Source organism: Macaca mulatta, chromosome 1 (genome assembly GCF_049350105.2).
Source record: "Macaca mulatta isolate MMU2019108-1 chromosome 1, T2T-MMU8v2.0, whole genome shotgun sequence".
In the NCBI taxonomy this organism is placed as follows: domain Eukaryota; kingdom Metazoa; phylum Chordata; class Mammalia; order Primates; family Cercopithecidae; genus Macaca; species Macaca mulatta.
Genome location: NC_133406.1, coordinates 30,089,314 through 30,102,885, shown reverse-complemented (window position 1 = coordinate 30,102,885; position 13,572 = coordinate 30,089,314). Strand labels below are relative to the sequence as shown.

The window sequence follows — 13,572 nt, the reverse complement described above, 5'->3', positions numbered from 1 at the left end:
AGATTTACTAGCCTTAAGTAAACACACATGTAATGGGTTAAGTCTGTAAAACTTTGTGATAATAATAAACCAGTGAAGCCCAGGAATGATTACTTGAATAATTTAATCAATTGAAACATGCCACTCAGTTACTAAATCCTACAACCAATGATTAAGAAAGCACTCCTAAATATGTAATTTAGTTATTTTAATATTAGTATGACAACAAATTCCTAATTCTCTTAATAAGCATTAACTACAAGATACTGAAATAGGAAAATATCCATTCAGTACACATCCAGTCATTTAAATGTAAGTATTTATTTAGCATTAGACAATGGAACCTAATTATAGGTTCTGGGGCTAAAAAAAGAGATCAGATTTTTGTTCAGAAAGTGCCTCATAGTCCTAAACTAGAGACAAAAGGGGTCCTACCTGTATAAGAAGAGAAGGCAGAAAAGCACAGGATGCTATGGGAGCACATTCAGGTTTTCCATATCTGTTGAACTTTCTCAAACATCCCTTTCTAAAAAGAAATACTTCTAAACAGGAGCATGTGCAAACAAAGCTACCAACTGCTAATTAAGCTAAGCCCCCCTCCCTACCCTCTGGGCTTTTAGGAACAAAGACAAATATAAAATGTGAAAATGATAAAGTGGCTTTGACACAGCACAAAGACAAAGGCTACTTGTATCCATTTTTTGTTGCAGATGGTCATGAACACAACACTGACATTGTATTTATGCCAGAAGCTAGTTTCATGTTTATATATACATATTATATATCCACAAAAATCTACCTTCTTTGCCAGTTAACTGTAGAGACTTGGATCTCATGAGCGGGAATGAAGTTCTTCTTTTCAAATTCATGTCATCGTAGGAAGAGAAGCACCTAACACATTAAGAAAAATACATATTGGTTACAAAGAGTAAAGTACTTATAATTTACTCTTTTGTTGAGGCTACACAGAGGTTATTGAGAACTGTGCATACCGCACAGGACTAACTCTAACACTCCAGTTATTGCTAATACAGGTGAAAAAAAATTTTAAAGATCTTTGTCTAAAAGGTATTGTATTAAAATATGTATTCTCTTCTTCCTTTGAATTCCACATTTGAGCATCTTTCTCAACCAAATATTTCAAGGGTTTCATGCACTTACTATTAGTGTTTTCTCTATTATAGTCTACAGAGCCAGGTTAGGCACAGGACCATCTTACTATCCAATGATGTTTTTAATGTTTTGGTTTCAAGATAATCATATAGGGAAAGAAATTACCTGTCTCCCTTTATTTGCTTAAAACTTCTCAAAAATATATAAAGCATAGTAAAAAAATAAAATTGTGAAATATAATGCTGATATTACCTTTTAGGGCTCGGATACTGATTACTTTTAGGAAGTTTTGAAATATAATCTCCATCAAATTGAGAAGTGTTTCGACAACGCTGCATACAAAGCATCAGTCCCAAGACAACACAAAGAACCAAAGATATGACAAGATAGCTTTGTCGATCTGAAACCTGAGATAAGAAGAGGGTTAAATAATAATCATAGGAAATCATATTAGGAAAAATATAAGGGTATCTAAAATTCAAAGGACCAATCATTTTAAGTATATACATATATATATTTTTATGAGACAGAGTCTCGCTCTGTCGCCCAGGCTGGAGTGCAGTGGCGCGATCTCCGGCTCGCTGCAAGTTCTGCCTCCCAGGTTCACGCCATTCTCCTGCCTCAGCCTTCCGAGTAGCTGGGACTACCACTGCCCGCTACCACGCCCAGCTAATTTTTTGTATTTTTTTTTAGTAGAGACGGGGTTTCACCGTGTTAGCCAGGATGGTTTTGATCTCCTGACCTCGTGATCCACCCGCCTCGGCCTCCCAAAGTGCTGGGATTACAGGCTTGAGCCACCGCCCCCAGGCCATTTTAAGTATTTTTTTTAAATGTGCTTCAAAGACCAGAAATGCAGGGCATGCTCTTTGAAAATAAACTATGACATTTTAAAAAAATTCTTTGCAGCATTCCAATTCTTTCTATAGGAGTGAAACCTATGGAAAAGTTTTAGAAATAAAACAATAAATATATTTACACCTTTATCCATCTCACCAATTGTTAACATTTCGTCACATTTGGTCTGTCTTTCCATTTACACTATCTCCTCCTTAGGGAGAAAAAATAATTGTGCTTTTTACCCAGTCTTTCCCATCTTATAAAAATGAACTATCAACCACCCAGTTATTTAAGCCCACAACTTGGAGATCAACCTTAATTCCTCAAGGCTTATCTTTCTACAACTTAAAAATATTCTGAATTCAGTAAGTTTACACTATTCTCAACTTTTAAAATCCTACTGTAAATCAACACCATCTCATCCAGGTTACTGCAATTACTTTTTTTTTTTTGAGACAGAGCCTTGCTCTGTTGCCCAGGCTGGAATGCAGTGGTGTGACCTTGGCTTACTGCAACCTCTACCTCCCGGGTTCAAGCGATTCTCCTGCCTTGGCCTCCCAAGTTGCTGGGATTACAGGCACATGCCACCACACCGGCTAATTTTCTTGTATTTTTAGTAGAGACGGTGTTTCATCACGTTGGCCAGGCTGGTCTCCAACTCCTGACCGCGAGTGATCTGACTGCCTGGACCTCCTAAAGTGCTGGGATTACAGGCGAAAGCCATCATGCCTGGCCTGCAATTACCTCTTAATTGATTTCCTGTCTGCTTCTGCTCCTGCTGTTCCCCAACAGGCAATTCTCCACAGAGCAACAAATGGAGAGTTTCTCAAAGTGCTAAGCATTAATGACATGATCCATATCACTTCTTAATACTTTCCAATGATACAATCAATGATTCAAATAAAATTCAAACTCTAAATTGTCTACAAAGTCCTACATGACAAGGCCTCTGCCAATATCTTGAACCCATTTCTTAGCTTCACTTCTCTCACTTACTCCGCTCCAGTCATATCAGCTTTCTTTCTGCTCTCAAACACATTACACTGTTTCTACTCTCCAGTCCTTTGCCCTAGTTCTGCTATAAACAGGTTTGTTATCATTCCAGGCAATGTGCGGCTGCTAACTCCTCTTGAGTACTTAGTTGTAATACCACCTCCTGAGATAAGCTCTCCAAGATCACTCTAAAGTAGCATCCCTTACTGCCACCACCCTACACACACACATATTTAATTTTCTTCACAGTATGTATCACTAGGAGAAATTATCATCTATTTATTTATTTACTATATGTATTCTATCCCTCCCCCAGGACGTAAACCCTGTGAGGCCAGGGACTATTACCTACCGTATGGCACAACCTAGGTGTGTACAGCTCACACTTCACATATGCTAGATGCTCAATAAAAAGTTTTTAAATCAATGAAATTTTTGCTTTGTTAAGCAACTTTAAAAGCCGTTTTGAACTGAAAATGAAGTACATGTTGCTACTATCAATGTTTACAAAAGGCCTGCTAGAAGTTTGATACCTATATTATAGGTATGGCCTAAATTATGAAAGCCATATTTTACAAAAGACTATGATAATGTATTTCCAAAACTTAAAACTTCCATATTCTGGTTTTTTAAAAAGTTCACTACAAATTACAATTTTGTTTGGTCAAAGTTTTAGGTACTATGTTCATGTTAACAAGCCTGACTTTATGACAATCTCTATACATGCACTGGGTCTCATAATACCAGCAGTAACAATTACCTCCCGTTTCAATTCTGCTACTGTTGCTGATAAATTTGAAACAAGCTGTGTCATGTTGGTCAGCTGTGCCTGTAGCAACTGGATGGCTTCAGTTTGCCGCTGATCCTACAATAAAGGAATTTATTTTTCTTTGAATATTAACTACAAACTATTAATGTTAAAAATTGAAATAAAATAATCTAAAAAAACCCCATTAAGTTATTTCAAAACAAATGTATTAATAGGAATCTCAATGAGTAAGTAAACTTTGAAATTTTAGAAATAAAACACTTGAAGTATCTGAGACTGTGTCTAACCCTCCCCAACAAGAATTATTATTTATTTATTTATTTATTTTGCCACTCACTGCTACAATGTAAAATACTGTAAAACAGAAGTTGGTAAATTACTTTTCAAATTAACATAGGTTCTATAAATAAACCAGCATATAACCAGAAATATTTAAAAAGTCACTTAGTGTTTTTAAAGCAAAGCAGTTGGCACAAAGACAAATTGAAAATTTTCTGAAGAATGTTTTTGGTTATAAAGTAGGCTCAAAACCAAGTTTTAAAAATTTCTTTCATAGCATATTATGTTGGAACTTAGGATGGGACACAGTGAAATATCTGTAATTGTTCATCTAACCAATGCTAAAATATCACCGATGAAAGAAATGCATCAAAAATGCCTATCTTTCCATTTGTTTTAGGCAGCACTGAATTTTAGAAACTTTTATAATCAACAAAGATGTCTTGTTTATAATATAATTGGCATGCATACTTTAGGGAATTATACATCACATTCATAGTTATGACTCTGTATTAGGGAGACATAAACTGAAAATTTGAACTTATTAATAAAGTTAGGGAGGAGGAAATGAGGGCAGGAAGAAGTCAAGGAAATATAAAACTCTTTTAGGACCCTATATGAAATATCTACATAACTATTATTCTAGACCTAAGTTTTTCATATTTTGATTCAAAAAAGTTTTAAGTCTCAGCTGTGTACCTGTGTGTGGAGAGGGTGTATAAAACTACAGCAAAAGATTTCACTTACTTCCCTTACTGTGATCCACTATGGTACTTTCTATCCTGCCTCATCTTTCCGAAATGCTAAATGTGACTTTTTAAATTGTTTCTTTTGAATCCTGACTTACCTTTGACTCTGATAAATTCAAGACATTTATAAACATTTAAAGGACAAGCTATTAAAGTTAATATGTTGTTTAACACTTCTAATCAGGATTAACTTCCAATACTATTAATATGCAACTTTGTTGAAAAGTACTTAAGTAAGTCTTTGAGACACAAGACATTGATGTTACATATCAACAAAGAGAAAATACACAGGAGGGGGCATTCGTATTCAAACTAATGAAAGCTAAATAAAACACTATGTTCATGAGTCAGAAGTCTTAATATTAAGATGACAATTATGCAAATTAATCTATAAATTCATCAACACAATCCCAATCAAGATTCAATTTTTTTTGGTAGAGATTAACAAGCTGAGCCCGAAATCCATACAGAAATGCAAAAAACTACTACAGCCAAAACAATCTTGTAAAATAATAAAATTGGAGGACTTAACATTACCTGACTTAAAATGTTAATATGAAGCTACAACAAACATAACATTGTGTTATTACCTTAAAGATAGACAAACAGATCAATAGAACAAAAGCCCAGAAACAGACCCACATATATATGGTTAACTGATTTTTATCAAATGTACAAAGGAAATTCTGTGGAGGAAGGACACTCATTCCAACAAATGATTCTAGAACAAATGGATGTCTATATGCTTTGCTCTTCTGACCCTGACTTTCCAAAAAGAACTTTGATCCATACCCTGTAACACACAAAAGTTAACTCAAAATGAATCATGGGCCTAATATAAAACTAAAACTATTAAGCTTCTAGAAAAAACAAAGGAAAAAATCTTTGTAATTTTGCATTAGGCAAAGATTCATAAAGCAAGAAGAAAACTGATATATTGGGCTTCAACAAATCAAAAGCTTCTGCTCTTCAAACCACACTGTAAAGAGAATAAGAAAACAAGTAATGGATTGGGAGAAAATATTTGCAAAGCGTATCTCCAATTTATAATGTGCCATGAATAGAAGAGTAAGATGCACCTAACAAAACTCTGCAGTATAAGGCCTCCTCACTTCACCATCCCCTAGTCCCAAATAACCTTTTAAAAAAGTATAAAATTTCTTTATTATGTGATAACACACATATCACACTAGAGGTGCAATATTGAAATAGTTCCCTTAAAATCAACAAGATAGGGGAATGGTCATAATTACCAGTCCTATTGCACCACTATATAGCTCTAGCCAAGAGATAGGGAAAAAAAATAAAAAGGTATGACAATCAAAAAGAAGAAACGAAACAAAGCTGTTCTTACTTGCAGTCAATAAGATTATCTACATTAAAAAAAAATGCACACACACACAAAATTTTAGAGTTTAACAAAGTTGCAGGAAAGTCCTCTGCATTTCTACCTAACACACACACACAATGTACTATGAATAATGCTCAAGAAAACTTCCTCAGAAGGTTCCAAGATGGCCGAATAGGAAAGCTCGTCTACAGCTCCCAGCATCAGCGAGGCAGAAGACAGGTGATTTCTGCATTTCCAAGTGAGGTACCAGGTTCATTTCACTGGGGCTTGTTGGACAGTGGGTATAGCCCACAGAGTGTGAGCTGAAGCAGGGCAGGGCATCACCTCACCCAGGAAGCACAAGGGGTTGGGGAATTCCCTTTCCTAGCCAAGGGAAGTTGTGCCAGATGGAACCTGGAAAATCGTGACACTCCCACCCAAATACTGTGCTTTTCCAATGGTCTTAGCAAACGGCACACCAGGAGATTACATCCTGTGCCTGGCTCGGAGGGTCCCATGCCCAGAGAGCTTTGCTCATTGCTAGCACAGCAGTCTGAGATCAAACTGCAAGGCAGTAGCGAGGCTGGGGGAGGGGTGTCCGCCACTGCTGAGGCTTGAGTAGGTAAACAAAGTGGCTGGGAAGTTTGAACTGGGTGGAGCCCACCACAGCTCAAGGATGCCTGCCTGCCTCTGGAGACTCCACCTCTGGGGGCAGGGCATAGCTGAACAAAAGGCAGCAGAAACTTCTGCAGACTTGAATGTCCCTGTCTGACAGCTTTGAAGAGAGTAGTGGTTCTCCCAGCACGGAGTTTGAGATCTGAGAACAGACAGACTGCGCCTCCTCAAGGAGGTTCCTGACCCCCGTGTAGCCTAACTGGGAGACCTACCTCCCAGTAGGGGTCGACTGATACCTCCTATAGCTGGGTGCCCCTCTGAGACAAAGCTTCCAGAGAAAGGATCAGGCAGCAACATTTGCTGTTCTACAATATTTGCTGTTCTGCAGCCTCTGCTGGTGATACCCTGGCAAACACGGTCTGGAGTGGACCTCCAGCAAACTCCAACAGACCTGCAGTTGAGGGTACTGACTGTTAAAGGGAAAACTAACACACAGAAAGGACATCCACACCAAAACCTCATTTGTATGTCACCAACATCAAAGACCAAAGGCAGATAAAACCACAAAGATGGGGAGAAACCAGAGCAGAAAGGCTGAAAATGTTAAAAATCAGAGCATCTCTTCTCCAAAGAACACAGCTCATCACCAGCAACGGAACAAAGCTGGACAGAGAATGACTTTGACAAGTTCACAGAAGTAGGCTTCAGACAATCAGTAATAACAAACTTCTCTGAGTTACAGGAGGATGTTCGAACCCATCGCAAAGAAGCTAAAAATGTTGAAAAAAGATTAGACGAATGGGTAACTAGAATAAACGCATAGAGAAGACTTTACATGACCTCATAGAGCTGAAAACCATGGCACGAGAACTACGTGATGCTTGCACAAGCTTCAGTAGCCAATTTGATCAAGTGGAAGAAAGGGTACCAGTGATTGAAGATCAAATAAATGAAATGAAGCGAGAAGAGAAGTTTAGAGAAAAAAGGGTAAAAACAAACGAACAAAGACTCCAAGAAATATGGGACTATGTGAAAAGACCAAATCTACATCTGATTGGTGTACCTAAAAGTGACAGGGAGAATGGAACCAAGCTAGAACACTCTTCAGGATATTATCCAGGAGAACTTCCCCAACCTAGCAAGGCAGGCCAACATTCAAATACAGAGAACGTCATAAAGATACTCCTTGAGAAGAGTAACTCCAAGACACTAACTGTCAGATTCATCAAAGTTGAAATGAAGGAAAAAACGTTCAGGGCAGCCAGAGAAAAAGGTCGGGTACCCACAAAGGGAAGCCCATCAGACTACCAGCGGATCTCTCGGCAGAAACTCTACAAGCCAGAAGAAAGTGGGGGCCAATATAAAGAAAACAATGTTCAACCCAGAATTTAATATCCAGCCAAACTAAGCTTCGTAAGTGAAGGAGAAATAAAATCCTTTACAGACAAGCAAATGCTGAGAGATTTTGTCACCACCCAGGCCTGCCTTACAAGAGCTCCTGAAGGAAGCATTAAACATGGAAAGGAACAACCAGTACCAGCCGCTGCAAAACATGCCAAATTGTAAAGACCATCAATGTCAGGAAGAAACTGCATGAACTAATGAGCAACATAACCAGCTAACATCATTATGACAGGATCAAATTCATATATAACAATATTAACTTCAAATGTAAATGGGCTAAATGTTCCAATTAAAAGACACAGACTGGCAAATTGGATAGTGAAGACCCATCAGTGTGCTATACTCAGGAGACCCATCTCATGTGCAGAGACACACATAGGCTCAAAATAAAAGGATGGAAGAAGATCTACCAAGCAAATGGAAAACTAAAAAAAAAAAAGAGCAGGCATTGCAATCCTAGTCTCTGATAAAACAGACTTTAAACCAACAAAGATGAAAAGAGACAAAGAAGGCCATTACATAATGGTAAAGGGATCAATTCAACAAGAAGAGCCAACTATCCTAAATATATATGCACCCAATACAGGAGCACCCAGATTCATAAAGCAAGTCCTTAGAGATCTACAAAGAGACTTAGACTCCCATACAATAATAATGGGAGACTTTAACACCCCACTGTCAATAATGGACAGATCAATAAGACAAAAAGTTAAGAAGGACATCCAGGACTTGAACTCAGCTCTGCACCAAGTGGACCTAATAGACATCTACAGAACTCTCCACCCCAAATCAACAGAATATACATTCTTCTCAGCACCACATCACACTTATTCCAAAATTGACCACATAGTTGGAAGTAAAGCACTCCTCAGCAAATGTAAAAGAACAGAAATTATAACAAACTGTCCCTCGGACCACAGGGCAATCAAACTAGAACTCAGGGTTAAGAAACTCACGCAAAACCACTCAACTACATGCAAACTGAACAACCTGCTCCTGAATGACTACTGGGTACATAACAAAATGAAGGCAGAAATAAAGATGTTCTTTGAAACCAATGAGAACAAAGACACAACATACTAGAATCTCAGGGACACATTTAAAGCAATGTGTGGAGGGAAATTTATAGCACTAAATGCCCACAAGAGAAAGCAGGAAAGATCCAAAATTGACACCCTAACATCACAACTAAAAGAACTAGAGAAGCAAGAGCAAACACAGTCAAAAGCTAGCAAAAGGCAAGAAATAGTAACTAAGATCAGAGCAGAACTGCAGGAGACAGAGACACAAAAAACCCTTCAAAAAAATCAATGAATGCAGGAGCTAGTTTTTTGAAAAGATCAACAAAATTGATAGACAACTCGCAAGACTAACAAAGAAGAAAAGAGAGAAGAATCAAATAGACACAATAAAAAAAGATGTAGGAGTTATCACCACCACTCCCACAGAAATACAAACTACCACCAGAGAATACTTTAAACACCTCTATGCAAATAAACCAGAAAATCTAGAAGAAATGGATAAATTTCTGGACACATATGCCCTCCCAAGACCTCCCAAGACTAAACCAGGAAGAAGCTGAATCCCTGAATAGACCAATAACAGGCTCTGAAATTGAGGCAATAATTAATAGCCTACCAGCCACGAATGTCCAGGACCAGAGGAATTCACAGCTGAATTATACCAGAGGTACAAAGAGGAGCTGGTACCATTCCTTCTGAAACTATTCCAATCAATAGAAAAAGAGGGAATCCTCCCTAACTCATTTTATGAGGCCAGCATCATCCTGATACCAAAGCCTGGCAGAGACACAACCAAAAAAGAGAATTTCAGATCAATATTCCTGATAAACATCAATGCGAAAATCCTCAATACTGGCAAATCGAATCCAGCAGCACATCACAAAGCTTATCCACCATGACCAAGTGGGCTTCATCCCTGGGATGCAAGGCTGGTTCAACACACACAAATCAATAAACATAATCCATCATATAAACAGAACCAAAGACAAAAACCACATGATTATCTCAATAGATGCAGAAAAGGCCTTTGACAAAATTCAACAGCCCTTCATGCTAAAAACTCTCAATAAACTAGGTATTGATGGAACGTATCTCAAAATAATAAGAGCTATTTATGACAAACCCACAGCCAATATCATACTGAACAGGCAAAAACTGGAAGCACTCCCTTTGAAAACTGGCACAAGACAGGGATGCCCTCTCTCACCACTCCTATTCAACACAGTATTGGAAGTTCTGGCCAGGGCAATCAGGCAGGAGAAAGAAATAAAAGGTATTCAATTAGAAAAAGAGGAAGTCAAATTGTCCCTGTTTGCAGATGATATGACTATATGTTTAGAAAACCCCATTGTCTCAGCCCAAATCTCCTTAAACTGATGCAACTTCAGCAAAGTCTCAGGATACAAAATCAATGTGCAAAAATCACAAGCATTCCTATACACCAATAATAGACAAACAGAGAGCCAAATCATGAGTGAACTCCCATTCACAATTGCTTCAAAGAGAATAAAAAAGCTAGGAATCCAACTTACAAGGGATGTGAAGGACCTCTTCAAGGAGAACTACAAACAACTGCTCAACGAAATAAGAGGACACAACAAATGGAAGAACATTCCATGCTCATGGATAGGAAGAATCAGTATCATGAAAATGGCCATACTGCCCAAGATAATTTATAGATTCAATGCCATCCCCCTCAAGGTACCAATGACTTTCTTCACAGAACTGGAAAAAACTACTTTAAAGTTCATATGGAACCAAAAAGGAGCCCGCATTGCCAAGACAATCCTAAGCCAAAAGAACAAAGCTGGAGACATCACACTACCTGACTTCAAACTATACTACATGGCTACAGTAACCAAAACAGCATGGTACTGGTACCAAAACAGAGATACAAACCAGTGGAACAGAACAGAGCCCTCAGAAATAATACCACACATCTACAACCATCTGATCTTTGACAAACCTGACAAAAACAAGAAATGGGAAAAGGATTCTCTATCTAATAAATGGTGCTGGCAAAACTGGCTAGCCATATGTAGAAAGCTGAAACTGGATCCCTTCCTTACACCCTATACAAAATTTAATTCAAGATGGATTAAAGACTTAAATGTTAGACCTAAAACCATAAAAACCCTAGAAGAAAACCTAGGCAATACCATTCAGGACATAGGCATGGGCAAGGACTTCATGACTAAAACACCAAAAGCAATGGCAACAAAAGCCAAAATAAATGGGATCTAATTAAACTAAAGAGCTTCTGCACAGCAAAAGAAACTACCATCAGAGTGAACAGGAAACCTACAGAATGGGAGAAAATTTTCACAATCTACCCATCTGACAAAGGGCTAATATCCAGAACCTACAAATAACTTAAATTTACAAGAAAAAAGCAAACAACCCCATCAAAAAGGAGGCAAAGGATATGAACAGACCCTTCTCAAAAGAAGACATTTTTGCAGCCAACAGACACATGAAAAAATGCTCATCATCACTGGCCATCAGAGAAATGCAAATCAAAACCACAATGAGATACCATCTCACACCAGTTAGAATGGCGATTATTAAAAAGTCAGGAAACAACAGGTGCTGGAGAGGATGTGGAGAAATAGGAACACTTTTACACCGTTGGTGGGAGTGTAAAGTAGTTCAACCATTGTGGAAGACAGTGTGGTGATTCCTCAAGGATCTAGAACTAGAAATACCATTTGATCTAGCCATCCCATCACTGGGTATATACCCAAAGGATTATAAATCATGCTGCTATAAAGACACATGCACACGTATGTTTATTGCGGCACTATTCACAATAGCAAAGACGTGGAACCAACCCAAATGTCCACCAACACCAATGAGACTGGATTAAGAAAACGTGGCATACATGGAGTACTACACAGTCATAAAAAAGGATGAGTTCATGTCCTTTGCAGGGGCATGCATAAAGCTGGAAACCATCATTCTGAGCAAACTATCACAAGGACGGAAAACCAAACACCGCATGTTCTCACTCATAGGTGGGAACTGAACAATGAGAACATTTGGACACAGGGTGGGGAACATCACACACTGGGGCCTGTCATGGGGTGGGGAAAGCAGGGAGGGACAGCATCAGGAGATAAACCTAAGGTAAATGATGAGTTAATGTGTGCAGCACACCAACATGGCACATGTATACATATGTAACAAACTTGCACGTTGTGCACATGTACCCTAGAACTTAAAAGTATAATTAAAAAAAAAATAAATAAGAAAGCTTTCTCTAGAGAAGACAATGATGCTAATAGCTATGTAACTTTCCAAACATGACATCATATTAATATAACAGGCTTAAACACCAGCTAGCAGGGGGAAAAAGTGAAACTACAATACTTATCCTTTACCAGTGAGATCCTATAGAATTCAGTGGAAATTTATATAAAAAGTAAGTAAGGGATGAAGACGACTAACCTGCTCCTCTGCTATTCTTGAAGTATTCTGAAGTTTTACAATTGTTTTATTGAAAGCCTTTTGCATTTCTTCCATTTGTTTTCGGTACCTATGGAGTAAGAATTGGTTTAAATTAGCTTTAATTTCTTATTTATTCCACTTAGTAATGGAAACATACTTCTGATTTTGATATATGAGAGAAACCTATTTTTCTTAAAGTGACTCTTATTCAGGCCTATGCAATACAATTCTATGTATCTCTTGCTATGTAAAATTTAGTAATTTCTGTAGTTTCCTTGGGATGAAGATGGAGGTAGGAAAAAGTAAGAGCAGGTATGGGGTAGCTAAGTGGGCATGTCACATATGAACACACACACACGATTAGCCAATTAATTCTATGTATGGATTAGAAAAATTTCCTACTTCAGATATAAGACTGCCTTGGTGACACCTTATTAGTGGCATTTCAATTTCAGAGGTGTAAGAAAAGGTGGTGTTTCAGGAACTCTGGACACTTGTGCCTAGATGTTTGTAAAATGTTGGTAGAGAAGCCCTAAGGACAGACAATGAACACACAAAGGATAAAAAAAGAGTAAACAGTTTTAAAAAGCCACGCCTGGTGTCTTAATGAACTGGCACTCTCTCTGGCACTTAAAAGCAGAAATTATTACAACTAGAACTAGGATGCCGGGACCTGTTTAAAAGAGGGCAAACTGCAAATGTGCCCAGTCATCCAGTTCAGTCCATCCATGTCTTCACTTATCTAAACTCTTAAGCGATATCTGGTTAAATTCCACTAAAACCTTTAAAGTCTCTACATACTATCATTTTTTCCACGAGCTCTCTGGGAATCAGGCAGAAAAAGTGGCTAAAGTTAAGTAACAGAAAAAAGGTGAAAGTGAGTATAGATAATTCAAACTTGTTGTCAGCCTAATAATAAAAGTGGTCTTGTCACTGGGAAGTACTTTTAAAATTAAAAACAAAAAATTCATTAAGTCACTGATCAGCATTCAAGTAGCTTTCTTTCTGTCTCACTAAAATTGTGCTTACTTCTAT

General features: G+C 37.9%; 1 protein-coding gene across 4 annotated transcripts in view; it reads right to left on the bottom strand.

The window, feature by feature from the left end:
* SUCO (SUN domain containing ossification factor) overlaps positions 1-13,572 on the bottom strand; it is an 82,147-nt gene that overhangs the window by 8,946 nt on the left and 59,629 nt on the right. For all 4 annotated transcript variants that reach the window (XM_001100732.5, XM_015124042.3, XM_028850415.2 and 1 more), the window contains 4 exons: positions 12,538-12,625; positions 3,683-3,787; positions 1,345-1,499; positions 779-870 (listed from right to left, as the gene is read on the bottom strand). In XM_001100732.5, the coding sequence (XP_001100732.2) occupies positions 779-870; positions 1,345-1,499; positions 3,683-3,787; positions 12,538-12,625 (440 nt within the window). The remainder of the gene's footprint in view (positions 1-778; positions 871-1,344; positions 1,500-3,682; positions 3,788-12,537; positions 12,626-13,572) is intronic.